Consider the following 27,401-nt stretch of genomic DNA (forward strand, 5'->3'; position numbering starts at 1 on the left):
TCCGTCCTTGGCCTGCGTCGTTGTTCACGCGTTTCCTCCTTTGACTGAAATAGCCTCTCAAATTTACGGACCCCTCCTTTCCTGGACAGTTCCTCGGCAACCTCCCTTCGGCCCGTATCCAGATCTAACATCCATATCCAGTCTCTACGGGCGCATACATCTACCATTAGCCTATAATCCTGTAAACATCCAGTGCAGTCCGCGTAGGCCCAGATACACCCAAGGTTCGGCAGTTGTGTTCAGGGCCAGCATAGGAGCTGACGTTTCTGAACGTTAACCTTCCCCAGGTCTCGTGGCTCGTGGGTCGTCTTGTCACTGCAAGCCACCACGTCCACCAGGTTCATGCAATGGCCGCTTGACAACAAACGCCGTACGCGTGTTTTGCATTCGCTTCGATGCTGATCGATTTGTTCCACTCTATTGCTAAAACACAGGCCCCGTTCCGCCGCATCCGTTTCGTCATGAATGGTCTTGCGGGCCAGGCGTCCAATACCTCAGTCTCACGAGTCTCCGCGCCTCGCCTGTCTGTGTTATGGAACTCGCCCTCGTGGATCCGCCTGTCCTCGGCACCCCCGCTGGCACCCCGGACTTAGTGGGAAAACTATGCCTGCTATTGACCTCTGGGATAACAAACCACTGCGCGCCCAATGCCTCCCACACCGTCGGTTACGGTACCGCAACCAACCCCGCACCCTTGGTGCGATCAGCGGCACCCAATCCTTGTCTATCCTTGTACGCACCTCAACTTCGAATATCGCTTTGTGCAGAAGTCCACTCAAAACCCGGTCCACTGTGCTTTCTGAGTATCGGGACACCTATTGTGTGTTGTTCGCTTGCTACGAACGCAAACTAGGTGTATGGATTTTCTCATCTACCACGCCTTCTGCTCCTCCGAAGCCGCGCTGTGCCATATACTCGTATCTGCAGTTCTCGAGGAAAGTTCTGCTGGAAAAGGCCAAGCCATCCCACGACCAGAGGTGCTGCTCGAACTGTCCTTGATGGGGTGCGGACGTGTTTGTCGTACGGGATCCGCAGACAAAGATCTGTTTCGGAATATGGGCACCTTTTGACAACCTCTGTGGTTTCATTGGACGCCGCAACTTGCCCGTGCAACTCGTTCGCCTGCTAGTACCAGCTGGGAAGCGGTGAGCTGTGATGGCTGTGCCAAGAACTGCCAAACCTCTTACTCAAGGTCGTACTAGGGGGTTCCTTCATCAACATAACACGTTTTCTGTCAAAAGGATGAAAGCTATGGTTCATCTTCCCATAGCGAGCTAGCATTTCGTTCCATGCTGGCTCATCGCCTCTGGCTCATTCTCCGGTGCTTTCTTGCATGCCGGTCTTCCCAAGTCGTCACTTTCTTCCCCGTGGAAGGCCGGTCTCACTTAAAACACGCATATACCGGGGCACTTGTACGACGGAAATGAAGACGAACTCAAACACACGCGTCGTCCAGGCGTTATCCTCGCGCGTATCGTGACCACATCGCAGCCACAGCCTCGACGAAGGCGCCCAACCGTCCGGCAAACGTCTGGGAACGTTCTCAGGGCAGACACAGCCAGTCCGGATGTCGATTGAACGTGTCCATAACTGGACCACTTGACAATTGGAGACTTCCAAAAATCCTAGTTCGTGAGTTGCCCGTGCATCATCGTCGGCTATTCGATTTACCTCCAGATTGCCTCCAGACCTTGTCGTACCGTCAGCTGACTGTGGTGCCGCTGAATAGTGACTGAATAGGCACCCACGTCCTTCCCCCCTTCTCTTCCGGAATCCGAATCCCTTCGCCGTCTGAGCGCTCTGAGCAAGTTCTCGTGCGCTGGTCCGCACCGATTCTGGCTTCCTGCCAAATTCTTGGTTGTCGCTCCTCGGTACCGGGTCGGGCGCCGTTAACGTTGTTCCTGACGATCTTCGTTGTTAGTGTAAATCCACCGGGAAGTCTGAGAGCTCTGCACAAGCACAAAGTCGGTCATTTGGATCAGCGTCTATCAGAACGGAGAAGATCCCCGGTTTCCTGGATCACCCAATTGCAAGCAGGGCTTTAGCATCTCATGGTTGCCGTGAGAGTGCATGTTCGACGCTTCTTTCATGGTACATCTCACCAGCGCAAGCAGATTTCGAGAATAAGGAGTGTTAAAACCACCATTTCCACATGCACATGCAGCCGCTGATACTTCCCTGCAACCTCTTGCCGCCGGTGGCTTAAATGTCGACTTGTCTCATAGGCATTTTTCGGTAAAGGCGTTCGATAACTTGGTGCCTTGGATCAATGCCAATGAAAAAAGTTGGTACTTACGAAGCATCCTGAATTTTATTATGCAGATGATGTTCTGCAATCATATGTGCAGCTGAGGAAGTAATGATGCATACGTGCATACGGTGTGTACACACGTCAGCACATATATGTCACGCCAATCTGGCACCCTGCGCCATCCCGAGCCTTGCCCACGCCAACACCACGTCAATCCGCTCGGTCAAACGCGCGCGCGTCATAAGCCGTCCGACGTCATTTCGACTGAATTGACAACGCTCTAGCGTCGATCAGTTTCACTGACGTTCACCGACCGACATCAGACCCAGATGATGGCACTACTTGGCACTCACGAGACGGGGCTTGCTCTCAGAGCTCGAGCAACATGCCACACCCTACCGACATCCAGCCAGTACATCGAAGGATCTTCACACCAAAGTTCTTAAAATTACGTGCTAACTCCAGCGAGTAGCAGAGGCCCACTGGCCGACTGTGCCCGGCAGCGATGGTCATCGGTGATACATTTCCAACAGTCCGATTCGGACCCGGAGAAATATCCACAGACTCCAGGTCCTTCTTCCGCCCTGCACGACTTCAGCCCACTCCTTCTGTTCCTCCCTCTCCCTTCTCTCGCCATTCCTCTTCACCCAGTCTTAGTCCCGTCGAGCCAGCCCAGCCTCCGCCGGGGAGAGCCCTCGCGGCTTCCTCCCGTATACACGCAAGCAGAGGGTTTACCGCCTGCTAAGAGAGAAGGAGTGTCGTTCTCTGTCTAGCTGGCAGGCATGCCGCACCATCACAGGCCACCGACGGTATTCCTAGAACAGCTTATGACCAGACGGTAAGTTCCAAATTTTGGATTCGTAGCATCCTTTCTTCTTGTATAATGCTATCCCATTTCTTAACCAAAACTCCGAGAGATCTTTTCTTGTTCTCCTTCCGCTGACAAGCGCATTCATCCGAGCCAAATCCGAGCTGCCACGTATTTCACCGCTGAATCAAACGGACGTCCTGATGATCATGATCCACAGCTACGTTGGCCTCGTCGGGTTCTCGCTCATGCTGTACGACTACTTCCTCACATTACCTGACGAGGTAAGCTCCGTATTTCACTTGCAACATACTTTCACCCTTTTTCACTTTCGGTTCTTCGCCGTGTCACCGCGATACGCGTGGCGGTCTCTTCACTGTAGAGGCAAAACACATGCATCCGATTTTTGGCTTACGGCTTCTGCAGATCGAGTTCATTTGGAACTCGCCCCTCTCGACGGTCAAGGTCGCGTTTCTCCTCAACCGATACGGCAATCAGGCGGGGCAGGTGTTCATTCAGGCGGAGGAAGTGCTCCTGATCAGCCACGGTTCACACTCGGTGCGTCGTTTTTCCTCGGCCTTGGCCCTGGAGGTGTGCTGTGCTTATACTATACGCTGAAGTTTTGTGTGGGTTTAAATACTTTCAGCACTGCGTTCCTGCTTTTTGCTGCTGCGACAGTTCATAGTGCGTCTTCGAGCTCCTCTGAGGCCATAAGCACCTTATTCATCGCTGGCATTCTAATTTTGAAGTACTTGTTCTCTGGCGAGCGCGGGTCATCGGGCCTGGCGCTATAAGCGTGTGGTCGTCACAGTCCTGGTATTCCTGTACACTGCGTACATGTTCTTCTTCATCGTTTCCATTGTGTTTGGCGTAAAAACTCAATCCTGTGAGAATCATATAAAGTTATCGCTACCCCTCGTCATATGCTAAGCTCGTTTGTGAATACTCTCTTCTAGACGACCACTTTCAGCACCTGAAGAACGTCCAGACGTGCGTGAGGAACGTCTCGGGCCGACGGTGGATCCGGTGGATGACTTGGTACGTCCCCATCACCAAGACTCCGTATACACTAGGCATGGCGCGGATGCTCACGCGTATGCGCAGCGTGGTTATAGATATCGTCATATTTGTGTTTACCATGCACAGCCTACGCCAGCTTTCCAAAGAAAACAAGGGCGTATACCCGTCGCGGCTGCGACGAGTCCTCTTTCGCGATAGTGAGTTCTTCTCCGCGTTCAGCGACGAAGTGGGCATTAACTACCGCTCACGCAGCCATCCTACTTTTTCTTGTTAGCGTATTCATCGATACGTTTGCGGTTCTGACGTGGTATGTCCCTCGTGTTGTAAGCAGTCATTCCGCCGGACAGTGACGGTGTGTACCTTTCAGGTCGGTATACGAGCACGATCCGCGTTACTTTCTCTATGCAAGGTGCTCTAGCCCTTTTACATCGCTTGCCTTTCACGGTCTAGAGTTAACTCGCGATCCCATTCGGCAGCTTCTCGATGCCGCTCCTGTGCGTCTCCGGTCAGCGCCTCGTGCTCAACCTCCGCGCGCTCAAGCAGCCGAGCTTCACAACGCAGGACCTGAGCAAGGTCGTCGACTACCAGCTCCGCGCACTCGAGGCGCGCGCGAACGACCGGCGCAACCAAGATCCGCCATATAGCCATCAGCGTGGTGGCGGCGCCGACGAGGAGGAGAACGGTGGTGTCGAGAGAGAGGTTGCGGAGCTGGGTGAGGAAGATATCAGTTCGTTGGATCAGGAGCACCCGGGTGACGGCAGGTTCGACAAGGAGATATCCATTCGTAGCCGGACACCAACGGAGAAGACGGCGTGGCAAGCTGAGAATGCGTCGGACGGGCGTACTCGTGTAAGTGTATGTTATGATGGGGCAATTGATTAGCATGCGCGCATACATCAGGTGGTATTAGCAGTGCAAAGTGAGTGGGTTACAAGGTAGTAATGACAACGACAGCTATACGTTCTACGAACGACCTCACTCGTTCTCGAGTTTAACGCCCTTCGGTACCTGCACACGTTGAAGCCTTTTCTCGAAGCGCTTCCCTTCGTGTTCGTCGCCTAGAGTGATGGTCGTCGGTCGTGGTACGCCGGGCTGACGCGACGCGTTCCAAGTCTGCGAGATGGCACGGAGAGCGCCAGTGCTAACTCGGCTGTTCGGTCCGCCAAGGTTTATCCCGAGCCCGTTACGGATGCGTAAGAGATCGTCAGCCCTGAGAACCAGTGCATCTTTTTCTGCTGAAGCAGTAGCAGCAGCAGCAACGAGCTTCCGATCGCCATTAGACCCGTTAGGAGTAGCAATAGCTCTAGCGCGAGCAGCGCTGGACGAAGGAGGCGGTACCACCAAACCCGCGTCCGAGGTATCGTCCTCCAGTTTCACCGTAGGCGAGCGCCTCGAAGCGCCCGCAGCAGCATCATCAATGAAGCGATTGCCCGCGTTGGAGCGAGCAGAGCCGCATTCGACGACGAACGGAGAGACGCTCGGGACCTTCCTGCTTGCTTTTCGGAGCCGCAGGTCTACGTGAGAGCGAGCGAAGTGCGCATGGGATAAAGGTCTGAGCTTAGAAAGGTCTATGTGGGGCGTTCCGTTGGGTCCGGTCGGCTGGAGAGACATCGGGGTAGGAGCGCAAGATCTGTTGTTGGCCGGGGGAACAGGAACTTCGGCTGCTAGAGGAGGGTCTGGCCTTCGTTCTGGTCGAGCGGACGGTTTCGGGTTTGGTATGTCATCGATGAAGATGCCGCTGTCGTCCGCAGCAATGTCGTTAGATGGCAAGACAGCTGTTTTCTTTCGCGAAGACGCAGAGTTGTCGACTAAATAAGCAGGAGAAGTGCGTTTTCGCTTGTGTTGAGCAGGCGATGCAGGCGCCAGCGTGATAGAGGAGTGTGTCTGAGAAGTGTCTGTGGTACCCACAGGAAGGTTGGTCGAAAGTTCGCAGTACCCTTTCAGACGGAAATTTTCTGCTGACAATGTTAGACGTACAGCGATCGAAGAGCAGGAATATTACCATCAAGAATGTAGTCTCCAACTGGCACAATGAAATCGTGTGCGATGCAGTGTAGGATCCAGGTCGCCTGGATGACCTGCGAGCCGGCAGGCCGCAATTTAATGAACATTGAATATTGAGGACGCATATATGCAGTCATTTTACTCACCAGGACGGATCTCGAAGTAAGCACTCTAGTCCAATGCTCGTCTGGGCGAACAGCGAAAAAATGGGTCGCGTGCCGAGCGGGTTCATTGGGCCCTGCGGTGGACAAACGTCCGCCATGGCGAACTAGAGAAATGGGTTTTTGTAAGTTTGATGAATGAAAGATCTTTAAAGTCATTATAACAACGCGTGGATCAGGTTGCTATTGGTTGCAGACGCGTGGAGGAGGAGGCATGTGTTTGATGACGAAGATGTCGGTCGAGACCTACCCCACACATCTTTGAGGTGCCTTGGGACAAGACGGCTGAAACAAGCTTCGAAGGCATACTAAGAAAACACACTACATGAGATAGAGAACTTACCCTCTCCACGGAATAGCTGTCTAGGAGATGCCATGTTGGAAGCAGGAAGGAATAGCGATTAGGAATGACAAGGACCAGAGGCGCGGCGGAGAGAGCGCGGGCGGCCAGGCACTGCGGTCTTCGGAGGGCCGGAGGGTGCCGAAATTACGCGAACAGGCGCGTGTCAAGAGCCAGGAAAGGGAGAGTGCAGTTCACCGCCTCTCCCAGCGTGCTCACCTGTGGTCCTCGTCCAGATCCACCGAGCTCAGCACCGACACCACAACACCGCGCACAGTCTCACCAACTTATACCTAGGCCTCTTCAGCGCAAGGCTATCCTCTCCTTTACGCCACACCCTCTTAATCTATCTCCCTTGTGTATTCCCATTGTCCTACCAGGCTACCACCACGACCCATTCACGACCCCAACCACCATTATTCCGTTCCACACGCGTCCACCATGGCCCAAGCTGTGTTTCATGAACATCCATTGGAGGAGTACCTTGAGGGTACGTCACTTTGCAATCCCCTATTATAAACTCGCCCTAATGACCCTCGCCCTCTACCTCTTCCAGAAACCGACGATTTGTTCGACACTATGCCCGGCGGATCACCGGATCTGACGCCTTCAACGCAAGACGCCATTCCACATCTCCTTAAGAATAGCGAGCACCTGGAAAAGTTATGCTTCCTTATTTTCGGGGCCGTGGAGGTATGTCCAACGGAATCTTATTTGGTATCCATAGCAGCATCACTCAACATTTATATATTCCTCTTCCTTTCCTGTCCACTTGGTCCCTTTCGCGTTTCCTGCACCGGGCACCTGTCGATCGATGCATGTCGCTCGAATACATCATCATCCAGCTCGTCAGCTCCTTCTTCTCCCCCGAACGCTCTTCCAAGCGTGCCCAGGCATTCGCAGAGCGCTTCAAGTACGGCGTTATTTCCTCGTCGCTCCTCGTATCATCCACCTTCTCTTCCACCCCCGCACCAAGTCGTCGCTCCTTTTCACCCTCATTTCCCGGTAAACTCCAACATGGCACCCACAGCCGCAACACAAGCACCGCCGACAGCACCCTCGCAGATACGTCGCCCGTCGACAAGTTCTCTACCTCAGTGGCTGCGGAGGCCGACACACCGCTGTGGCCCGTCACTTCCCTCGCGTCCGTCGCGATTGCAGCTTTCAGCGCGGGCTTCTATGCTTTCGCTGTCATGTTCATATGTGGTACCCTGTACTACGTGTATGCTCACAAGCTGGATCTGCACACCAGACCGGATGTGGTGACTCCTGTACGTTTTCCCTGTTCTAAAGTCGGCTGGATGGTTGATCTCAACAATCTATTTTTGGATCACACAGTCACTGGAGGCACTCAAGAGTCTCATCTCTGCTGGTGAGGTTTGGGATTCTGTTGTACACGATACTCTCGATGCTATTGAGAATGAGGAGCGAGCGTGAGTTGTTTATTATGTACATGTCGCGGATAGAGTACTCAAAGGTCCTCCGCAGTATGCTTTACGGCTCCCTAGCTCCGACCTCACCATCATCCCCTCTTCGCGTCGCTCTGAACTCGTCCCTCCACACCACCCAAACACAGTGCGACAACATTCGCCAACTTTTTTCCGCCATCACCTCCCCTACAGAGCTCTCTCAGATGACTGAGATGTACGCCCCATCATCGCCAACAATCGCTACCCTTTCGTTGGGTGATTCACCGCGACCACTCTCGCTCCCTAGTAAACGTGAACGTGCGACATCGATATCGGATAATAAGCGCGCGACATGGAATGGGTCATACGCTGCCCTTGCGCGTGCCGGTGCTCCCCCGGTCCAGCTCGCCAGAAGACGCAGCGGGAAGCGGAGATCGGACATGTCAGCTCTCCTAGAGGCCTCGACCCCCTCGCGCCCCTCAAGTATCAGTGCGCCAGCGAGCCCGTCTGCAGGAGGCGATCTGCCTGGAGTGCAAGAGGAAAGTAATACGTCACTAGACCCCGAGAAGCGCGGACTGGGCCAGGACGGTGACGACCCCGAAAACTACTTCGGACTCGCTGCTCTCCAAATGAAACGCCAGACTCGCAGTGATGGCCTGCAGAACCTCCTCCTCTCATCCTCCGACAAACGCACGAGCATGTCCTCTCTTTCGTCTACCACTGTGCACTCCAGAACTTCGCCAAGTCTTTCCCCGTTGGGTCGGTACGCAACGAAACAGAAGCAGAAGCAGAAAAATATGTCGAGGCATCCGTTATCTGTCGCGTCGTTGCACCAGGCGCTGTCCGGTGCGCTTGCGGCGAAGCGGTACACGTGCTCGCACCTCCTCGCGCTCCGGTTTGAGGACGACGAGGACGAGACGTATTGGGAGGACGTGCGGTCTGTGATGAGCCTGCTGACGAGCTCGCTGGTGGACGCGGCGGCGCGGTTGGGCGAGGCGCTTGACTCGGAAGAGTACGGAGACACGATAGATGCGGATGCCGTGTCCGATGGCTCGCTCGAGGGGCGCCACGGTCTGAGCGCCAACCATTCGCCGGCGAGCAGCACGTCGCCCACGCCCTCGCGGAGACATGCACAGCTGCCGTCGCTGTCGCAGGGGCTTGTGGTCGCCAGTAATAACGCTACCGCAGGTGCGAGCTTGGGTTCACCGGGCTTTGCGCCAATGCCCTCGCATATTGCCAGATTCGCGGGCCACATGGACGCGATCACGGCTGCGCTCGACGACGCGCGGAGTAACCTCGAAGAATGCGTCGCTGCGCTGCGCAGGGACGCGCTCAACCCCTCCCCGTCGCACAGCCGGCACGCCTCCTCTACCTCTTCCGCACCACCACCGTCGCCAGCAGAGCACGCAGCGGTGCAGGCGTACGAGCGCGTGCGGCGCGAGCTTGGCATTGCGCTGAGGGAGTGCGAGCGCGGTCGCGAGCCCCTGCTGTGCGCGGTCGTCCCGCCTCCCCCGAGCCCGGACAGCGAGGCGGACGATCTGCCCATCCTCGGTCCCGATCTGGGCAGCGACGAGAGCCACGAGGAGCCGTCGCCTGTCGCTGAGTCGTCGCTCCACCACCGACACCAGCGCTCGCTTTCCCAGCACGGGGACATCGGGCTCACGGTCGTCACGCCCGAAGGGGACGCCGTAGATCTGGACGACACGCGGCTGCTGCGCGCTGAGAGGCTCGAGCCGCCCGGCGTGGAGCAGGTGTTCGAGGCGGAAGTGGGCGCCGGGCTGACGTGGGCGCGCGAGCGGAGCAAAATGTCGCGCGAGGAGAGAATCAAGCTCGTTAAGGCGAAGCGCGAGAGTGCCGCTGCCGGGCTCGGAATTCGGTCGAATGCCGGAGCGGAAGCTGAGGCTGAGGAGGTGGCGAGGCTCAGGAAAGAGCTGTGGGGCCCCGGCGGGGAGGTTGTGCAGGAGCTTAAAGACGTGATTTATAAGGTCGGTGAGCGGAGGCGGCGGATGACGGAGGAGGCGCGCGCGACGAGGCAGGGGACGCCGTCGCCTGTGTCTGCGCCTGCGCCTGCGTTGGTGTTTACGCCTGATGTGTCGTCGATATGGGCCCCGGAGGATGTGCCCCTGCCGACGTCGCCATCACCATCACCGTCGCCGTAATATGTAGGCAATCTAACGACTGGGAGGCGAGAAGGAGGTAATTCGTGAAGGAAGGTAGACCGTTTGATATATACGCGCACTTATCACGCACTCGCACCGCACCGCAACCGCAACCGCACCGACATACATACACACGTTTCGCTCTGATATCATAGTTTATAGTATTCTCACTAGCGTTATTCCTATACATATAGTACATGGAGAACTTGCAATGTCAATATGACGATAGCTGATTTGTTGCGTCGCATACACTTTCTCTGCGGATTTTTCTTTGGTATAGCTCGAGTTGAAAGCTAGCTAAACTTTGAGCTGTTCGATTGTGGAAGTGGTCGGGCAGCAACTTGCATCTGAAGTCAAGTCGCGAAGTCAGAGTCAATACCAAGCTCAAGTCCCTGGGTCAGACAGTCTCTCTGAGTGTCGTTTAGTTTAATTCCTCGAATCGTCCTGATTCAACTTTAGTTAGAAATGTATGTGTTGTTCATCTGAATCAAGGGAATACAACGTAAACTGGCAATTATGATTTCGGGGCTATCTACCCATCCTCTGAACCACAACATGCTAGCTGTATTATCCGGGTGCTTGAAGAACTACAGTTACCTCTCTCTCTTCGGGCCTGGCAAGGCCTTTTTCTCCAGGCTTATGATCAACAATAGTCTCTGTCCTTAGATCAGAAATGAGGTTCTGTCTAACAGCGTCAATTTCTCCAGGGGTAATTCCGAACTCGAACTTGCTAGTTTCTACCCCGTCCAGAACGCAGTTTTGTCTGGCGGCGTCGATTTCTTCAGGTGTGATCCCAAGGGTTTTCCGAGCGCCGAGGTCAGGATCAAATGGAGACAACGGTGTTGGTGGATCAGAGGTAAGCGACGATTGCGGCTGAACTTGCGCGCTCGCTGAGGTAGCCGAAGACGTAAGATTCGGGCCAGGGGCGATCTTTACCCCGCTCAAGGCTTTTGCTGTTTCAACAAGTTCTCTGGTTGCTGCGGGAAGTGGATGTTCTTTTGTTCCTGTCTTCGTGTCGTCTTTAAATATACCATGCGGCTGAGTATATCAATAAATGGTTAATCATCAATCGCATATCTGATCCTGGCAGCGTACCATAGCTAGCAGGCTTGTGTTATATAGGTCTAGCGAACGTTCACTTGAATGATTCACTATGATGTTGTGCTCTGTATGATGAGAGAACCGCACCCCGCTAACAGTAACAGAAGGTTCCTGATAGTCTACATCAGCGATGAAAAGCACACCGAGGTTTGGAGACATACTTCTTGGTCCGCGTAAGAGGCTGTCTCCGCTGACGGCCGCACTAATGTTGCGTTCGAAGTGTTTTTACCATGACCGCTGAAACCGACACTGCATGGGGCAGAGTTTACATGCAAGTCACGCCAAAGTTGTAGCTGAATAACAAGCGAGTGTGAATATATCATAGAATGCTTTTGACTAGCCGCACCTTTTCTTCGGAGGTCATACTATCCGTGTCGCTGTCACCAGATGCGCAGCCGTCATCTGCCTTGCCCTCGTTCGCCTGGTAATAGTACACCCACGCGCGACATTGAAACCCTGAGTTGCTTGAGGGAAACGAAGAGGTGTGAACGCACATTAGCGATATCCTCAAAGTTCGTGGCAGACTCATCGAGATCGTCTGACTCCAAAAGCGCGTCTTCGTCCTGAGCCATGCTGGCGGTGCGCTAGAATAACGTGAACGCGTGACCAGAAGTCTAGCCAGACAAAGTGATCCCGCAAGATTTGATACCTGAAGAACTTTTGTCCTCTTGTGTGAATGCACTCAAGGACATAGGAAATCGGTAAGAACTGTGGGAGACTTCAACGGAGAGTTCGAAACAGATGTCATCAGCAATTGGCAGTTCTCCTTTGGGGAAAGGAGCAATGTGTCAATGCCCTTTCGCATTCGATAATCACTGCGAGCGAAAGTATTAGGGGAAGATGCTTTAAACGCTTCGATGTTGCAGTAGGTGGATGCCTCAAGGAAAGATGCGACTTTAAAGCTTCAAGCTCAGAATCGATGACAGGTGCAAAGCAGTGCCGGTCCGACCACGCCGGGAAGTGCGGACAAGGAGTCGAAGTTTTTGCTTCTGTGCCTGTGCCCTCTGCCGCCTCGCCCGTCTTACATCTGCTGTGCCCACAGGAGATGATATTGTTTGGCTGCTTCGTTGGCACATTCAGTGTTTTTTGTATCAAACTGTCACTGTCCTTACAAGTAGTGGGATGGTTCTAAGCTCTTGTCATTGTAAACTCTGTCGGTAATCTAGTACTCAGTGACTTACAACCTTATTGTCTATGCCTGCTCCATGCCTGCCTCACCGATATCCCGCTGGCCCCCTGCGGACTCTGTACCGGCCTGTTTGTCACTCTCTGAAGCAGACGGCCCTTCCCTTGTCACCTCGATCACCAGAGCCATCCAGCCATACACATGGTCTAGCTCCGCCTGATTCCCATACACCATATACTGCGTCGTCAACTTATTCTCTTTAATCTCCGAGACCGGTAGTATCGTTTTGATGCTCTTACGGCCCTCCTCGTCTATGTATCTCGGCAACTTATCCCTAGGGAGCCTCACATAGTCTCCGTGCGTCCGAGACCGCCTCAGAATCTCCTCCCACACGTCTCGCGTTTCCTCGCCGCACTCTCCAAGGTCCTTGACGAATCTGTCAGCAAGGACGCTTCGTACGCCAGAGCCCCACATCATCTTGCAACGGTAGAAGACGGCAAGACGCCAGTTGAGCCTGAGCGATACGCAGACGCGCTTCAGGGTTGCGTCTGCGCCTTTGAGGCGGTTGTCAAACGTACTCGTCTTCGTGCCTTCTTTGACGGGGTACTGGTGACAAAGACCGAAACAGAGGTAGCCGCCCTCAGGGAGAATACTGCGGTCGTCGACAACTGCTTGCATGGCATGCTTGAGTTCATCCTCGTGCGGGGAAAGGGCAGCAAGCTGACTAGTGTCGTTGTCTTTATCGTCGAAGCAGAGGTTGTACGTGAGAGTGATCCGCTTGCCACTCTCAACGGGTAAAACTTCGTGTTCGACGTCGCTGAAGAAAGCGATGTAGCCAATAGTCGGCTGCTCTACAGTACGAAGCGCTTCGGCAAAGTCGACCTTCCACTCGTCGTCTCCTTGACGGAGGACAAGCGCGCCGCCCACGTGAGGGGCAGGTAGGACAATGACAAGTGAGCCGAACATGGCAGTGTCGCGTGGAGTGTCCTTGTGAGCTTTGAAAAATGCACCCTCCCCTATGACGGCGTCATTATGACCGCTTGTGTTACGAACAAGAATAACGCACCATAAACGTTCATCTTATCGAGCTTCATGCGAACCTGACGCGCACCATCGCTGCCCTCAAAGAGTCCGCCACATATTGCGTGCCCCAAACCGACCTCAGCCGGATTGAGGCCGGAGACAAAGTCGCCAGGAAGTAAGACGCCAGCGCGACGATACGTCTCGTCGAGCACATCCTCGCCGTTGCAGCCGAACATCGCGGGATGGCATGCAGCCGCAAGTGCTTCGACGTCTTCCGGCGATGGCTTGGTCAAATCAACGCTAGATTGATGGTGCTGTGTGCTCAGGTGAGAAAAACGAATAATATGAGACCTACTAGCGAGCAGCGTTATCATGGCCAGCAGTTTTGTAAAACAGCACGAGCTGCTCTGGGGAGACGGTGCACGTTCCGCTAACGTACGGAGGCTTCGAAAGGACCAGAGCTTTCAGGGCCTGATAGTTTTCGTTTGCTGACATGATACCGAGGGATGAAGCTAACAAGAAGCGGGACTAGGTTGCTTGATGCGCACTGGAAGAAAAGGAGAGGGGCATCAAAGGTGAGGCCTCGATCCCTTTATAAAAAAACTATTGGCATTGCAAGGTCAAATTCGCAGAGGGGCTGATGACTGGGTCTAACAGGGTTGGGCATGAGGTGAAGAGATTTCACAAGTGGCGTGCCTCGTTTACTTTATGGACCATGAGATAACGTCAAATCGAGTCGAGTCAGTCGCGACACATTGCAAATATGAGCCGAAAAAGGTGAGCAAACAACCACTTTAGAACCAAACAAACGCGACCAAACGCGTACATGTGTGAGTCATGGCGCTTGTGACTTGCCACTGCGAACTCGGCAGTTAATAGATCGATAGTTGAGATTTGTTGTGGAAATAGCAAAGCTCGAGTTGATCCTAGCCAGACAGCTTTTCAGAAGGATTATCCACATGAATATCACCCAGGTTTGTGCATGCATGTGGACGCCTTTGCTACCACAAACACTGCAGCAAAGGTTGCGACAACACCACCCAGCGGCAGATTCGGGGCTATAATGGGGTTCATATATAAGTTTAAGCGAGACCGCAAAGAGGCAGTAACGAGGATATATTCTCGTCACGACTAACGCGACGACAGAGACCACCAAAATGCGACGAGAAGCACGTCCGTGCCACTCATCCGCTTAGCCCATAGGATTCTTTTTAAAGTCCTTCAAAACTTTGTCGGACGCTCGGAGAATCGCTGAGCGTGTGCTCAGGATAGAAGGGGTAGGAGCGTACTCGGAACAGTGGCCATTGTCGATTAAGTCAATGTAATGGTGTATGCGTTATGTGGAAGGAGCGGAAACCGCGGTCGAGGCTGCACTAGAGTTTAAGCATGTCGGGATTTACCGGCGAAATCTACCCACGCAAAATAAGCCGGTCCGAGCCTGCCGACCCGCCAGAGTGGCCATTTTCCGTGACATTGTCAGGTTTACGAGCGTGGTCCTGGCTTGCCACTAAACGACCATGTCCTCCCGCACTCGCGCTGCAGATCCCACAGCAGACCTTGTCTCCAAGTTCTCTAGCATCACAATTGAAGACACCTCGGATCTTCTAGGTGATGCACTTGGTCGTATGCCTGACGAGATCCTCGACAAGATCTTCGTCCACTGCCTCCCCTGCGAACCGATCTGGGACGTTGGCGCAGCACCACTCCTGTTTCGGTTTGTCTGCAAACGGTGGAGGGAAGTCGCTGATCATTCCACCCATCTATGGCGGCAATTCCACCTCATCGTCTCGCGGCCGACACCGGATGGCGACGTACAGCAGTACATTGACATGCTCGACTTCTGGTTCAAACCCAATCGTACCTTTCCCATATCGTTATTCATCACCGGAAACCCTGTCAGCCAGGCAGATGAGTGGGGGCAATCCGTCCATTCATCCGTTCATGATCGAATATGCTCTCACTACATTGATCGGCTGACGGGTCTCGTCATCAGAGCGTCTGAAAAGGCCATCAAACAGTGGTTTGGCGTGACCAGATGCGCAGAGACTGTCGACTGCCTTGAGCGCATATGTTTAGAGCGCAGGGGGATCACGCATCGTTCTCCAACTGTTGTCTTGGACTTGCGCTCTCGCCCCGTTTCGTCACTGCACATCAAAACTTTCCCCTTTGGTGGGCCCTTTGGCACGATGAAGCAGTTTGCAGATTTGACGCTGTACGTCCCCTGGTCAAAGCTGCAAGAGCTAATTCTCACGGCATGGATAAACGGCGACGATTCCTACATCATGCTACTCCAGGAGCTAGAAGAGCTGCAGAACTTAAGGACTCTGAGCCTTGACATCCGTTTGACGATCACTGGAGCGTCATTGCACACTCCCACCCTGCCCTCGGTGACCTTGAAACAAGTCGAGGAATTCAAGTTTTGTATAGGTATCTCAACTCCCGAGAGCGTCGCGATGATCAACGCGTTCAGGCTTCCATCACTGAAGCGTCTCATGATTCATCGAGCTCGATACAATCCCTCCTACACACAGACAGAGCTACTCCAGCTCGACAGCTTCCTCGGTGGGAGCAACTCGCTCACCATTCTGCAGCTCAGCGACCAAGCCATCGGCTTAAACGGGTTTCTCTCCACCCTTGCCACGAATCCCATCACAAGCCTCGCGTTTAGCATGTCTTCTCGCTACCTCGAGGTGCTCCGCAAACTTGTGTATGACCCCAAGGCCCGCAGCGCTTCTCCACTCTGCCCCGCCCTTCGGACGTTGAAGATCACGGGGATAGCAGATTCAGAGCTTCCGCTTCTTTGCGGAGTGATTGAATCGCGTCGTGTATCGCCAGGAGTTCCGAGTCTGACGAATGTAGCCGTGCTCAAGACCCTTAATGGGACGGTCTTCCGAGACGACGAGAAGGCACCTCGTGGCCTTCAAGAGCCTTTTGATACTGGAAAGCCCGATGAGACGTTATACGACGGCGCGCTTAGGGTGTTCACTGAAAGCAATCGTGCGTCTATACACTGAATGTAACCTATTATAGTACCGACGACGTGTGTCTCGTCTCGTCTTTCTCTACCGATGCCTTCTGATATACCGATGCCCCCGGCCCTCATATTGAATAGATTGGTGATAGAGACTAATCCCGCCATGTTTTTTTGTCGCTTAGATGGAATCACATGGAAAATCCATGAGTGTATACCTGTACTTGCTCCGAGCTGCCCGAGCGGGGTCTTGCCACCGCGACAGATCTGAGGCTGGCACTTGGTATATTTGGTGTATCTAATCATTCTGCAGGCTTAAACAAAGAGCTGGCACTCAAGAAGATCTTTTACTCGGTGAACAAAGATGATGTCATTGGCACTTAGAGATCTCTCGGCGTGAAACAAGGGTACGTGCTTGAGTGGGTCCTGAAAGCTCCTTCAACGTCTCTGGCAAACTTATAAAGGGAGGTAACATTCACGGCTTCGAAGCTTAAGTCCTGGCTGACGGAGCCCATGATTGGCTCTGATACAGTGTGCTTGCATGTTATCTCGCCCTTCACTAGCTCATTAGGTGAGTGCGCTTCTGAAGCTTCTTTTACACCCAGTCTTTCTATATCGTTTTCTCGTCCTCAGTGTTTAGCACTCCTTTGTTTTGAGGTCAGAGCCTCCGAGTACCGACGCCAAATTGTGACGGCTATACATATGGAGAAGCTGGCAGAGATTATCAAGCATTTCCGCAGCGTCCTTTGCCCTCATTAGTGATGGTTCGCGAACATGGCTATCCCTGGTTGAAAAGCTAATTTCATCATGACAAAGGGTATCTCTCGCTCCGTCTTTGAATAAGTGAGTAATTTATAGCGCGTTTACCCTCTGATGCTGTGTTGCTTCCGCCATGCAACAATCTTCTGGCTCTTGGGTCCGTTCCGATCAGCTTACGGCAATGAGACAGACGTGGGACCCATAGGCGCCCACAATTCAGTAAAATGAATACGGCCCCAGTCCGCCGCATTTGCTCGGGAAAACTATCGCGGCTAGAAAGAAGGTTTGTGCGAAAGAAGTATGTTCGCGTTCCGAAGCCCGCGCTCTAGCACTGGGCCGGCTACAAGAACCTGCTACTTCGGGCTGGCGGGGTTTGGACCTTCCTGTTGGCATCTCCCTGCTTGTTACTCTTCTAAGGGCTTTCGTCATTATCTCCTGTGGCTCAACACCCTAGCAAGCTCAGTAAAAGGGAGATGATACAAACATTACCGGGATCCATGCCGCCGTCAGTATCGGATGTTCCAATAGTCTTCTCGGAGCGTTTGTTGACACGGAAGTACGTCAAATATCTGACCATCTTCTGACTTGTCTTTCTCGACTCACTTGTTCTCGCACATACAGCCTTGCAAGTATAGCTGGACTCACAATCCTCCTATACGACTATTCTCTCACTCTTGATCAAGAGGTAAGCACACGCCTTGTTTTGATCGCATGGAATCCCATGTCCCTCCACCATTATGACCTCGTTGACTCAATGATGTTCCCGCACGTATTATATAACCGGATTCTACGGTCGCGCCATCGCGTCACCTGTCCCCCTCATAACTCATCCATTTCAACCGGACCCCGCCATCACACGGCGACGCGTCTAATTACGTTGGCCGTTGCTACAATCCATTTGTGGCCACATTGATATCCAGGTCCGCTGACGGTGCTATCAGTGCTTTCAGATGCTGATCACGGGCTCGAATCTCAAACTTTTGGCAGGTCCAGTATATTTGGACGGCGAAATGGACGCTTGTCAAGGCTCTGTACCTTTTCAATAGATACGGCAACCTCACAATACAGGCGTTTTTGTGTATGGAGCGGACCGGAATGTTCTATTCGGGGACGGGTAGCCAGGTTCGTTATCTTATCGTGCTTGCTGTCGGCACAAAAGTGAAGCGTTGTCTACGGAGTGTAGTTTTGCTATGGATACCACGTCTTCGTTGTCTCGACTATCTTTCTCACTACCGAAAGCGTGCACAGTGAGTGACATATGCGCTGTGATTTGTTCTTGATTTGCCCAGTGGGGCCTCTGCAGTTCTAGTGCTCTTGCGCTCCTGGGCTCTATGGGGCTGCAAGCGCAAAGTTGTTATCGCCTTGCTTGTGCTCTACTTGGGCTACGCTGGTTGGGCCCTACTTGGCGTTGCTCAATCAAGCGACAGCGGGCTTTGTTAGTATCACTTTGTACTCAGCGTTTGATTGTGGAAAATGTCTCGCTGACTAGGTTTGCCATTTCTCCTACCAGGGGCGATTTACTTGTACTATGGGGCAATCGGAGAGTGCGTCTGGTATATTCCAAGTGGGCTTCCCTCTTTCAACTGAAAGCTAGTGCTAACAACCTCGCTTGTTCAGGTGGAACAGTAAGTTCAAGTGTATTGACAGTATTGAGTTGAAGACTCACTCATGCCTATTCGTAGTGGGTTGTTTGGATAGGAAGGCGAGAACAGAAATTGACTCTAATCAATACTGCTAACGATGTCCTCGACCTTCTTCCTTCAGTCTGCTTATTGACACGGTGTTCTTTCTATGCGTAATGCTTAGCCTACTCAGATATGAGCACAACTCTCCGTATCCCACGCGCCTTCGACGACACTTGAAATTTGCTGGTGAGCTAGCTTCCGTCAAAACAGAAACTGTACGGATTCTGACAGTTAGTTCAAAGCCGTCATCTTCTACGCCGTAAGTGCTTTTGCGGCAGAACCGATTGATCCACTTCTAATCCACGGGGAAAGGTGTCCGTGATCACCGGCATTTTCACTCTTTTTGCCTGGTAAGCCCGGTCACTGAAGCATTTTCTTTGACCCTCCGTTTTCATGCTCATGCTAGTAATCGTAGGAAGTACTGGGGATCTGTGAGTTTTGCTGTCCATCCCCTGTAGCAATAGAAGGTTGATATGCACTCCGGCTATCACCAGCCCGCAAGCTTTGATCCACGTTGTCTGTTAACCACAACGTGAGTCTACCTCATCTTCGCCGCTGTTCATTCATAACCTCGTGTTATCGTGTGTTCTAACGTGTACTTTCCTGTACAGAGTCGCTGGTCCGCTGCTCTCTATCGCTGGCCAACGCCTTGTCCTCAGCCTCCGCTCACTGCAAGGCCAGAACCTCGGCGTGGCGACGTCGGACCTCAGTCGAGAGGTTGAACGGCAGCTTGCAGAGTTTGACGACGGAGACGATGGTTACGAAGAAGACCATATCCCTCACGAACGTGTTCAAAGCGGTGGGCTCGGACGCGACATAGAGCTTGCCAGTCTAACGCGACATCGAGGCCCAGAGTGAGTGCATTTAGGACGAGTAATTATGCCTACACAGAGTAATAAGAATAGGTCGACAAGGAGAGATACGCGCCTTGCTTCTACAGTTAGTGTTACATTGTGTAGTCGTGAATACGAGTCTGATACTGTTGTACGGTATGCATCTGTGCATCTGTGTATATACTTTTTGTTAGTATGTATGCACCTGCATGAGCCACTACGTACAGTGCATATCGTCCTTCGCTGCGTTATCAGTGGGTTGATCCCCACTCGAGACCGCAAATTCGAAGATCACGACTTAAGACCACTGTGATGGGATAGGGGTTGACCACGTGCGTAGCCGTCTGCGGGACAAGCACTAGGCGAAACGGCGACATCACAAAAACTAGGGAGACATTGTACACGGAAAACATGTATTAACTTACAGTACAATGACCATAATGCATATCACCGAAGTACAGGTCCAACTTTCATTACGGAAGACCTCGAAGTTTCACATTTTGAGCCCAGTCACGATACAGCATTATAGAGTGAGGCTGATATTATCGTGCACGGTAGAGTAAGGCCGATACGATCGAGCACGATAGAAGGGCTGCGAAATTACATGGCATTACACGCAAAGCTCAGGTCTATAATGATACTCAAGTCACACAATGCATGATCAAGACGACAATATTCTATTAGAATTGATGGTACCTTGTATAGTACAGGTCAAAGCATCGAAATACACGGTGTAGACATGGTCGAGTACACAAGTCAGCATACAAGAATTGGAAATGTGAGGAGAAGGTGATAATTAGGAAAGCGTCGCATACTTTAGATACACATAGAAAGAATACAATTAATGGAATGCCAAAAACGAGGACCGCGGCTACTCACCTATATACTCTGCTCCGAGATCCCGGCTCTGCCGGCGTCGACGCTGCGGGAATCTTTGCGGGAACCTTCAACAGCGGCTTCTCCTTTGCCGGTGCCTGCTTTGCAGTCGAGGTCAGAGACTCGAGTCTTTGAGCCATCACGCGAGGCGAGAGCAGGACTACAAGCTTTCTGGGGCTTGGAGTCGTGTGGAGGGGTGGACGAACTTGACGCTGATAACTGAGGGGGTGTATAAGCAACGCCGGTATAGGATGAATGGGCAGGAGATTCAGCAGTAAACTGATAAGAAAACAGAGAGGACGTACAACTTGAGCTACATGCTCTGCAAAGACGGTCTGGTACACTGGTCACCGCGCTCATTGGGCGCTCAAGCTCATTGCCCTAGGAATCATTAGTCTCGGTAGCCAGATTATGTATTGGTTTATGAGAATGAATCAGTGATAGCCTGATAAAATAATGGACGACTCACAACACAGATGGACTCTTCATTCAAAGAGTCCTCGGTACGACGAAGTGGAACGGGGGGAACAAGAGAGGTTTCTTCGGGCGCATCATAGACTCTGTGATGTTAAGAGGCATCTTGCCTCGGTGGCGCACGCACGGACCTCTTGCTGGACTCGGCCAAAGGAATTCAAAGGGTGCTTCTTTCCGGACGCGATCGAGCTTTGAAGCTTGAATATTTGAATATGCTTCCCTTGTGTCACACCAACTTCACTCTCACTAGCCTAAAGAGGGTGTTTCGGAAACACTTTAGGCAAACGACGATCAGTCTCCTCGGTGTTTTGACTCCTGCGGCTGCGCTAAAAATGGTACGCCACTGTTGTGTGCCTAAACTGTGTAACACTGCACATTTTTGAGGTATTCGAAGATCAGCGCTTGGCATTCTCGCAGCTTGCTTCTGTGTTGGTGCTGCAAATGTACCCGTTGATCGCCACTCGCCTGAAATTTTAACATATTTTATGTTTTGGACAAATAACGGTCGGTGTCTAATTATTAACCAAGTACTTACTTCTTTGTTATTATTACTTGCTACTCAAGCCTAAGAACGGCTCCAAAAACAGTATCGATTTAATGCTCGCTTAATGTAAAGAGCGCTCGCGGCACCTTATTTTGGCTGAGGAACAACAAGCTCACACACATCACTTTATGTTAACAGTATAGACAGTTAGAATTCAATGCGGGCCCTCTGACTGCTTCTGTTGGTTCGTTTGTCGGAATTTGATAGAACACCACTTTGCAGTGGTTTGGGAGGTTTGGGAGAAGAGAAGACGGACAGAGAAGCATAAGAGAAGGCATGAAGCAGAGAAGCTGGAGAAGCAGATCTCTATAATGTAGGTGACTAACTTGACAAGACTCTATAATATATGAAATTATACCGTGCAAAATCACTGGGCGTCTACATTGGATACGACTCTTTGGATGACCATCTATAGTTGGCTATAATACATGGCATTCATACGGTGCGTGTCTATAATTCTCTGTTGGACCGAGCACTATAATATAGTGCCCGAGTCCACCCTCATAATGTTCCCTTTCTCACGGTGGGCCTCTATCGTAGCCCATAGTGACGATCGTAAGTACGCTCACACCATAATACTTATAATTTTTCCCCACTTTCTGTGATGGAGGCGCACAATGGTTTAGTAGGCAACACAAAACCTATTGCTCGCATGCTTGCAGCCCTTCCTCCCACTGAGACAGCACCTTGCTCATCATATTGAACGTCGCCAACGTCTCCGGGCGTCGTGAATTGCCATCATTGAAAACTATATTCGATAACACACATGTCAACGTCAACGTAAACCGTAAGTACCAGTACCAGTGAAGAAAGAATACGTGTAAAACCTTCCACAAATGCCCGTGAGTGCTGTATGTTGTTGCTACCGGTCGATTGTCCATGTGTTCCGTGCGTATATGCGTATATGCGTGTATGAGTGTATGAGTGTATGGGTGCAGAAATACTGTACCATTTCGACCATAGGTTCGCAGTGGCGTGGAAAATCGGAGCTTAAAGTGACTTACCATAACCGTTTGTCCACCCCCTTAGGTTCGGAGGGCCGAACCGGGGTGGACAAGGTTCGTCGGCTAAATCGGATGCTGTCCACCCCTCTCTCGAGGCACCACGCCGGGTCGATGCTACCATGAATGTGCGAGGTATGTCTTCGTACTTCTTTCATTTTGTGCAGCTTCTTAGTCTTCTTGATGCCCAAATGGAGTCACTGACGTGTTTTCACGCCTCGTAGATCTGCCTCTCCCTGCTTTATCCTCGCCGTTTTGTGACAAACCCGGCGAGCTAGCCTAGCGAGCCGATCTGAGTACGACATCCATGTCGTGCTCTACTCAAGGAGACGTCTTACTGGTGAGTGAGCTTGCCGACCTGCTCTCTGCTTCACTCAACCGCATATGGGCTCCTCTACCAGAAAATGGATAAAAGCCAGTGTCTCTGCGTCGATGGCCCCCATCTCACCTCAGTCTCTCGTTCATTCCCCTCCATTCTCGCCCTTACTATCTAATCCCAGCCTCCTTGATACTTTACAGACCTCGCACTTCTATAGTTCTATCTTATCCTGTCCCTATTCATGTCTCAAGACCGCACGTTTCTCTCGGATTCTTTCATTCCTCACCAGCACTCGTCTCTCGTCCCGGATCGTAACCTACCAATCATTAATGTCCTTTCATTCCCTTTCCCGCCATCAGTACCCCCAGCACCATATGAAGATGCAGAGCTCTCGGCGTTCTTCTCCCTAAACCCCCCTGACCCTGGTCCCCTTGACCTCTCGACCACCACAATCCCATCATTCGCCCACCTCCTCAGTCGTGCAGCCCTAGCAACGCAGTGGGAATGCAGCATGCGCTCCATTTGCCTCGAGGTCAACGGCGTGGTCCGGTACCTCCATTTCTGGGTTGGCTCTCTCTGGTACAAGCTCTCGCCCACCATCGCTGGCCGCAACCAGTGGGCTCGCGCTCGAGCCTGGGCTCACAGCAGGATTCACAGTAGGCCTGCCCCCACGCTTTTTGCCCACCTTCCATCTGCTGTCGACCGCTTCTTCAAGGTCGTTGGCTGGGATGCTCCCATATCCTCTTCCCTTCGTTCTCTCCAGCTTGCTGATCTTTTCTCTGACCGGTACCTTCCTGGCACTGTCATCGATGGCTGTGTTGAGTTAATCCGGGACTGGGTGTCAAACCTCCACTCTGATCGGCATCTCATCATTGACACCCTTGACTTTCAGATCCCCTTTACCTATCCGATCTGTCGGACGGTGAAGTGGGATCTCTTCGACACTCCCGATGCTGGCCACCTCAGCCACCTTCGCAACATTGCCAATCAGTTGCGCGCTGGCAACATCGATGGCGTCGTGCACCCTCTGCATGACCCTCGCCACGATCATTACGTGGCTGCCCTTTTTGATGCTCGCACCGGTGAGCTCCGCATTGGTGACTCCTGCATCAGTGGTGCGCTGCCACCGGATGCTGTTCATGATGCGGATCTCGCTGGCTATCGTCAGTTCGCCCGCAAACTTGGGCTCGATCTCAACCCCAACATCGCTATCCTCCCACATTCCATACAAGACGACCCCTTCTCGTGCGGTATCGTCACCCTCAACACCATCGAACGTGTCTTCTTCCGTGACATACGGCCTTGGTCCCCTCATACGAAGCACCTGGAGCACGTCGAGTGGGCTCTCCTCCTCGCGACCCAACTAGGAAGCCAGTACTTCCTCGTAAGTCGTTTGTTTTGCAACGCTTCAAACTCTCACTCACTCATTGATTGGCAGGGTGACTTGAATCTCCCAGACGACTTCGTCTCCCTGCACCTCAACCGCGGTTTTATCGCCCTCGATACATCCATTGCCGTGGATGACACGGACACGGACGACAATGACTCAGACTTCAATACGTCTATCGCCGCGGACGACATGAACACAAACTTCAACTTCTCAGACCTCGATAACTCTAGCTTCGTTCTCGTACATGACAACACCAACTCTGTTGCCAATGCGGACGTGTACAGCGAGTACGACAACTGCGACTACAGCTACACCAACTCAAGCGAGGCCAGTCAACCCACCAGCATCTCCGGTACCCTCCCTCTCCCCTCGTCTCAACCTAGCAAGCTGGTGAAATGCCAGACGGCATCCCTTGCCCAGACGACTCTCACTGCCTTCTATGCAAGCATCACGCGTGCAGAGCTGGAGGCAGCAAGAGTCCGCACCCGGCCTGAAAGGCTCGCTGAAGCCGAAGACGCGGCCGAGCATGCAGCACGCAAGGACAAGATGGAGCGCCTCGCTCACGAGGCACACAGGAAGGAGAGGGAGCACGAGAAGAAGAGGCGATATCGTCAGCGCAGACGGGCCCGAAAGGTACGAAGACTCTTCGTACACATCAACACTTGCTTACTTAATTTCTAGCGTGCCGCCTCCAATGCCAGCGCTGCGACCGTTGTTGCCGACACTGTCCCCACCCCCAGCCAGCCCTCAGTGGCCTCCATCCTTGACAAGTCCTCGACGATCCCCATCTCTCCTGCCCTCCCGACCACCTCCGCCGAGACATCGCGCCCATATCGCCAGTTTCATGAGCTGGTACGAGCAACAACCCGGTCTCAGGTTGGCCGCAAGCGCAAGAACCTCCCCACCAACGCGCTCCGATACAATTGGATCCATCCGCTCATCTTCCAGCAAATCGATCACGCAAGATACATTGTCGGGTGGTCTCCCCAGGAGATCGTTCGATACCTCCAGCTCATCAATCCCCATCAATTCACCAAGCTTCATCCGCAAAACGTCGGCCGCTGGATCAATCGCACTGGGGAAACACCGTGCTGGAAGGACAGCATCCTCGCACGTGTCGCGACAGGCAACAAACCTCAAGATCTCATCACGCGATTTGGCGTCTTGGAGAGTTTTTTTCTATTTCATTATCTGGCAAGGTACTGACATCATTTTACCTCTGATAAGGAGCTCCACCCCGGCCTTGTCACTGCTATCGCCGAGCAGCTCACCTACCTTCGCGAGGTCGGCATCCCGGTCTCAATTGCTGTGAGCCGCACCATCATGCTCGCCCTCATCCAGCATCACGCCCCCGGAATCCTCCACGCCTCTGCGCCGGACGGGAGGCCATTCCTCTGCTCCGAAACCTTCATCCGAAGGTTTTTGTACAAGCACCTCAAGTGGGTACCTCGCCGCTCGACTCGGGCTGCTCAGAAAACGCCCAAAGACGCCAAGGAACAAGGCTACGAATTGTTCCTCCATCTCGCCCGCTGGTTCCGTGATTCCGGCGCGCGGTACCCCTCCCTGTTCATCAACTTTGATCAGACACAGGTCGTGATGGCCGACAACGCCGCCTCCACCCTTGACATTGAGGGATCGAAACAGATCGCCGTCGTAGGGAAGGAGGAAAAGCGTGCCTTCACGGCCGTTGTCGGTGTCTCAGCATCGGGAGACGTTCTCCCCACCCAGTTCATCTTCAAGGGTGCAACCGACCGCTCCCTCCCCTCCTTGTCAGCACCTTGCAGAGCCGAGGCTTCACGCCTCGGCTTCGACTACGCGTTAAACGACACCACGTACTGGTCCGACCACGAGTCGATGGAGCGGTATCTAGACCAGGTTGTGGTCCCGTACCTCACTCGCGAGAAGGAGCTGAACAGCTGCCATGACGACCAGGAGTGCGCGGTCCTCCTCGACTGCTGGTCTGTCCACCGCAGCTTGGCCTTTCGCTCCCTCGTCCACCGTCGCTGGCCCTTCCTCCGTCTTTTCTTCGTTCCCGGAGGCTGCACGGGCCTCTACCAGCCCTGTGATGTCGGCGTACAGCGCGCATACAAGCTGGCGATCAAAAAAGCGCAGCTTGATGACACTGTCGCCAAAGCCCTCGCTCATCTCGACTCCAATGACAGCCCCGCCTCTATGACACTTGACACCCGCATCGCCACCCTATGAAACCGCTCTGTTTCGTGGGGTGTGAAGGCCTACCATGCAATCAATCACCCGGAGCTCATCAAACAGGTACGTTTTCTTTCACTTTTCTGATCTACTGTACACCGCTAACAAATTCTACAGGCATTCTCCCGCTGTGAAATCAAGGGAGGTTTCAACCTCTCCTATGAGTCGCTCACTAGCGATGATGCCCTCAAGGCACTTCGCGAGCTACCCCAAACTGACCCAGAGCTCGACAGACAGCTCTCGCAGGAGGCTGCAAACAGCACTCGCCCTCAAGATATCGCTGCTGCGTCCGCAGACAAACCGGCAGACGAGCTGACCGACCCCTTTGAGAACGACAAGCAGCACGACGACGACACCTGGATGGAGCCCGTTGACCTCATGTCACGGATTCTCCATCCAGGCAACGACGCCAGCGCTCTTCCCACTGGGCCAGGCATGGCTGATGACCCCGACGTCAACCTAGAGGAGTTGTATGTTCCTGAGGAGGTCGTTTTCAGTCGGGGAAAGCGTCGCAAGGTCTCTAACACGCGGTGTCGTGAAGACGACCAAGGCCCCTATTCTTTTCTTTCTTTTCTCTTTCCTCCTCTCTCTCCTTTCCACACTTAGAGCCAGGTCCGCGCACCTCCGGTCATCTCCGCACGCCTTCGGACACCTTCGGACCCTCCGAAGATTTCGGAGTTTGCTCCACGTCTGGAGTTACCTCGGACCTCTTATGTTTCCCTTCGAGCATTACTCCCGACAACATTCGGACTTTATGCAGACCATGCGGACGCTTGACAGCAGCGCTGTACTACCTCCGCGACAGCAGATGGTTATCGGTAGCATGATCAGGATCCGAAGATTGCGGGAGTTGTTTATATACTGAGCAGTTCGCATCCTAGTCCCCCATCTCGACCTCTTGGTCATTGGGACTAGGTGCGCATTCACTTTGTAGTAGAT

The 27,401-nt window shown here is 53.0% G+C and overlaps 8 protein-coding genes across 8 annotated transcripts; 5 read left to right on the top strand and 3 right to left on the bottom strand.

Annotated features, from left to right (window-relative positions):
- The first annotated feature begins 281 nt into the window (after nt 1–281).
- On the top strand, nt 282–1,754 carry CONPUDRAFT_140128 (uncharacterized protein). Its single transcript, XM_007776374.1, has 3 exons — nt 282–1,145; nt 1,203–1,632; nt 1,689–1,754. The coding sequence occupies exon 1, from the start codon at nt 466–468 to the stop codon at nt 997–999; it is 534 nt and encodes a 177-aa protein (XP_007774564.1). The 5' UTR covers nt 282–465; the 3' UTR covers nt 1,000–1,145; nt 1,203–1,632; nt 1,689–1,754.
- Nucleotides 1,755–3,268: 1,514 nt separating this feature from the next.
- CONPUDRAFT_169553 (uncharacterized protein) lies at nt 3,269–5,002 on the top strand (the record flags this gene model as incomplete). The annotated part of the gene is made up of 8 exons (XM_007776375.1): nt 3,269–3,343; nt 3,486–3,617; nt 3,680–3,743; nt 4,016–4,276; nt 4,332–4,386; nt 4,447–4,488; nt 4,556–4,920; nt 4,980–5,002. 8 exons carry the CDS (start codon nt 3,269–3,271, stop codon nt 5,000–5,002), a joined length of 1,017 nt encoding a protein of 338 aa, XP_007774565.1.
- Nucleotides 5,003–5,054: 52 nt separating this feature from the next.
- CONPUDRAFT_169554 (uncharacterized protein) lies at nt 5,055–6,190 on the bottom strand (the record flags this gene model as incomplete). The annotated part of the gene is made up of 2 exons (XM_007776376.1): nt 5,055–6,034; nt 6,082–6,190. 2 exons carry the CDS (start codon nt 6,188–6,190, stop codon nt 5,055–5,057), a joined length of 1,089 nt encoding a protein of 362 aa, XP_007774566.1.
- Nucleotides 6,191–6,529: 339 nt separating this feature from the next.
- Nucleotides 6,530–10,397, top strand: CONPUDRAFT_140129 (uncharacterized protein). Its single transcript, XM_007776377.1, has 5 exons — nt 6,530–7,074; nt 7,141–7,277; nt 7,430–7,855; nt 7,923–8,017; nt 8,073–10,397. Exons 1-5 carry the CDS (start codon nt 7,026–7,028, stop codon nt 10,150–10,152), a joined length of 2,787 nt encoding a protein of 928 aa, XP_007774567.1. The 5' UTR covers nt 6,530–7,025; the 3' UTR covers nt 10,153–10,397.
- Nucleotides 10,398–10,628: 231 nt separating this feature from the next.
- On the bottom strand, nt 10,629–11,825 carry CONPUDRAFT_169556 (uncharacterized protein; the record flags this gene model as incomplete). Its single annotated transcript, XM_007776378.1, has 5 exons — nt 10,629–11,190; nt 11,248–11,364; nt 11,415–11,546; nt 11,600–11,674; nt 11,748–11,825. The coding sequence occupies 5 exons, from the start codon at nt 11,823–11,825 to the stop codon at nt 10,720–10,722; spliced, it is 873 nt and encodes a 290-aa protein (XP_007774568.1). The 3' UTR covers nt 10,629–10,719.
- Nucleotides 11,826–12,445: 620 nt separating this feature from the next.
- Nucleotides 12,446–13,900, bottom strand: CONPUDRAFT_132082 (uncharacterized protein; the record flags this gene model as incomplete). The annotated part of the gene is made up of 3 exons (XM_007776379.1): nt 12,446–13,395; nt 13,446–13,702; nt 13,758–13,900. 3 exons carry the CDS (start codon nt 13,895–13,897, stop codon nt 12,446–12,448), a joined length of 1,347 nt encoding a protein of 448 aa, XP_007774569.1.
- A 1,565-nt stretch (nt 13,901–15,465) lies between these two features.
- On the top strand, nt 15,466–16,399 carry CONPUDRAFT_169558 (uncharacterized protein; the record flags this gene model as incomplete). The annotated part of the gene is made up of 2 exons (XM_007776380.1): nt 15,466–15,614; nt 15,697–16,399. Coding segments are annotated over exons 1-2 (846 nt in total), but the record flags the coding sequence as incomplete, so codon positions are not given.
- Nucleotides 16,400–25,688: 9,289 nt separating this feature from the next.
- On the top strand, nt 25,689–26,306 carry CONPUDRAFT_23936 (uncharacterized protein; the record flags this gene model as incomplete). Its single annotated transcript, XM_007776247.1, has 1 exon — nt 25,689–26,306. A coding segment is annotated over one exon (618 nt), but the record flags the coding sequence as incomplete, so codon positions are not given.
- Between the last annotated feature and the right edge of the window lie 1,095 nt (nt 26,307–27,401).

This window comes from Coniophora puteana (genome assembly GCF_000271625.1).
Source record: "Coniophora puteana RWD-64-598 SS2 unplaced genomic scaffold CONPUscaffold_17, whole genome shotgun sequence".
Lineage (NCBI taxonomy): Eukaryota > Fungi > Basidiomycota > Agaricomycetes > Boletales > Coniophoraceae > Coniophora > Coniophora puteana.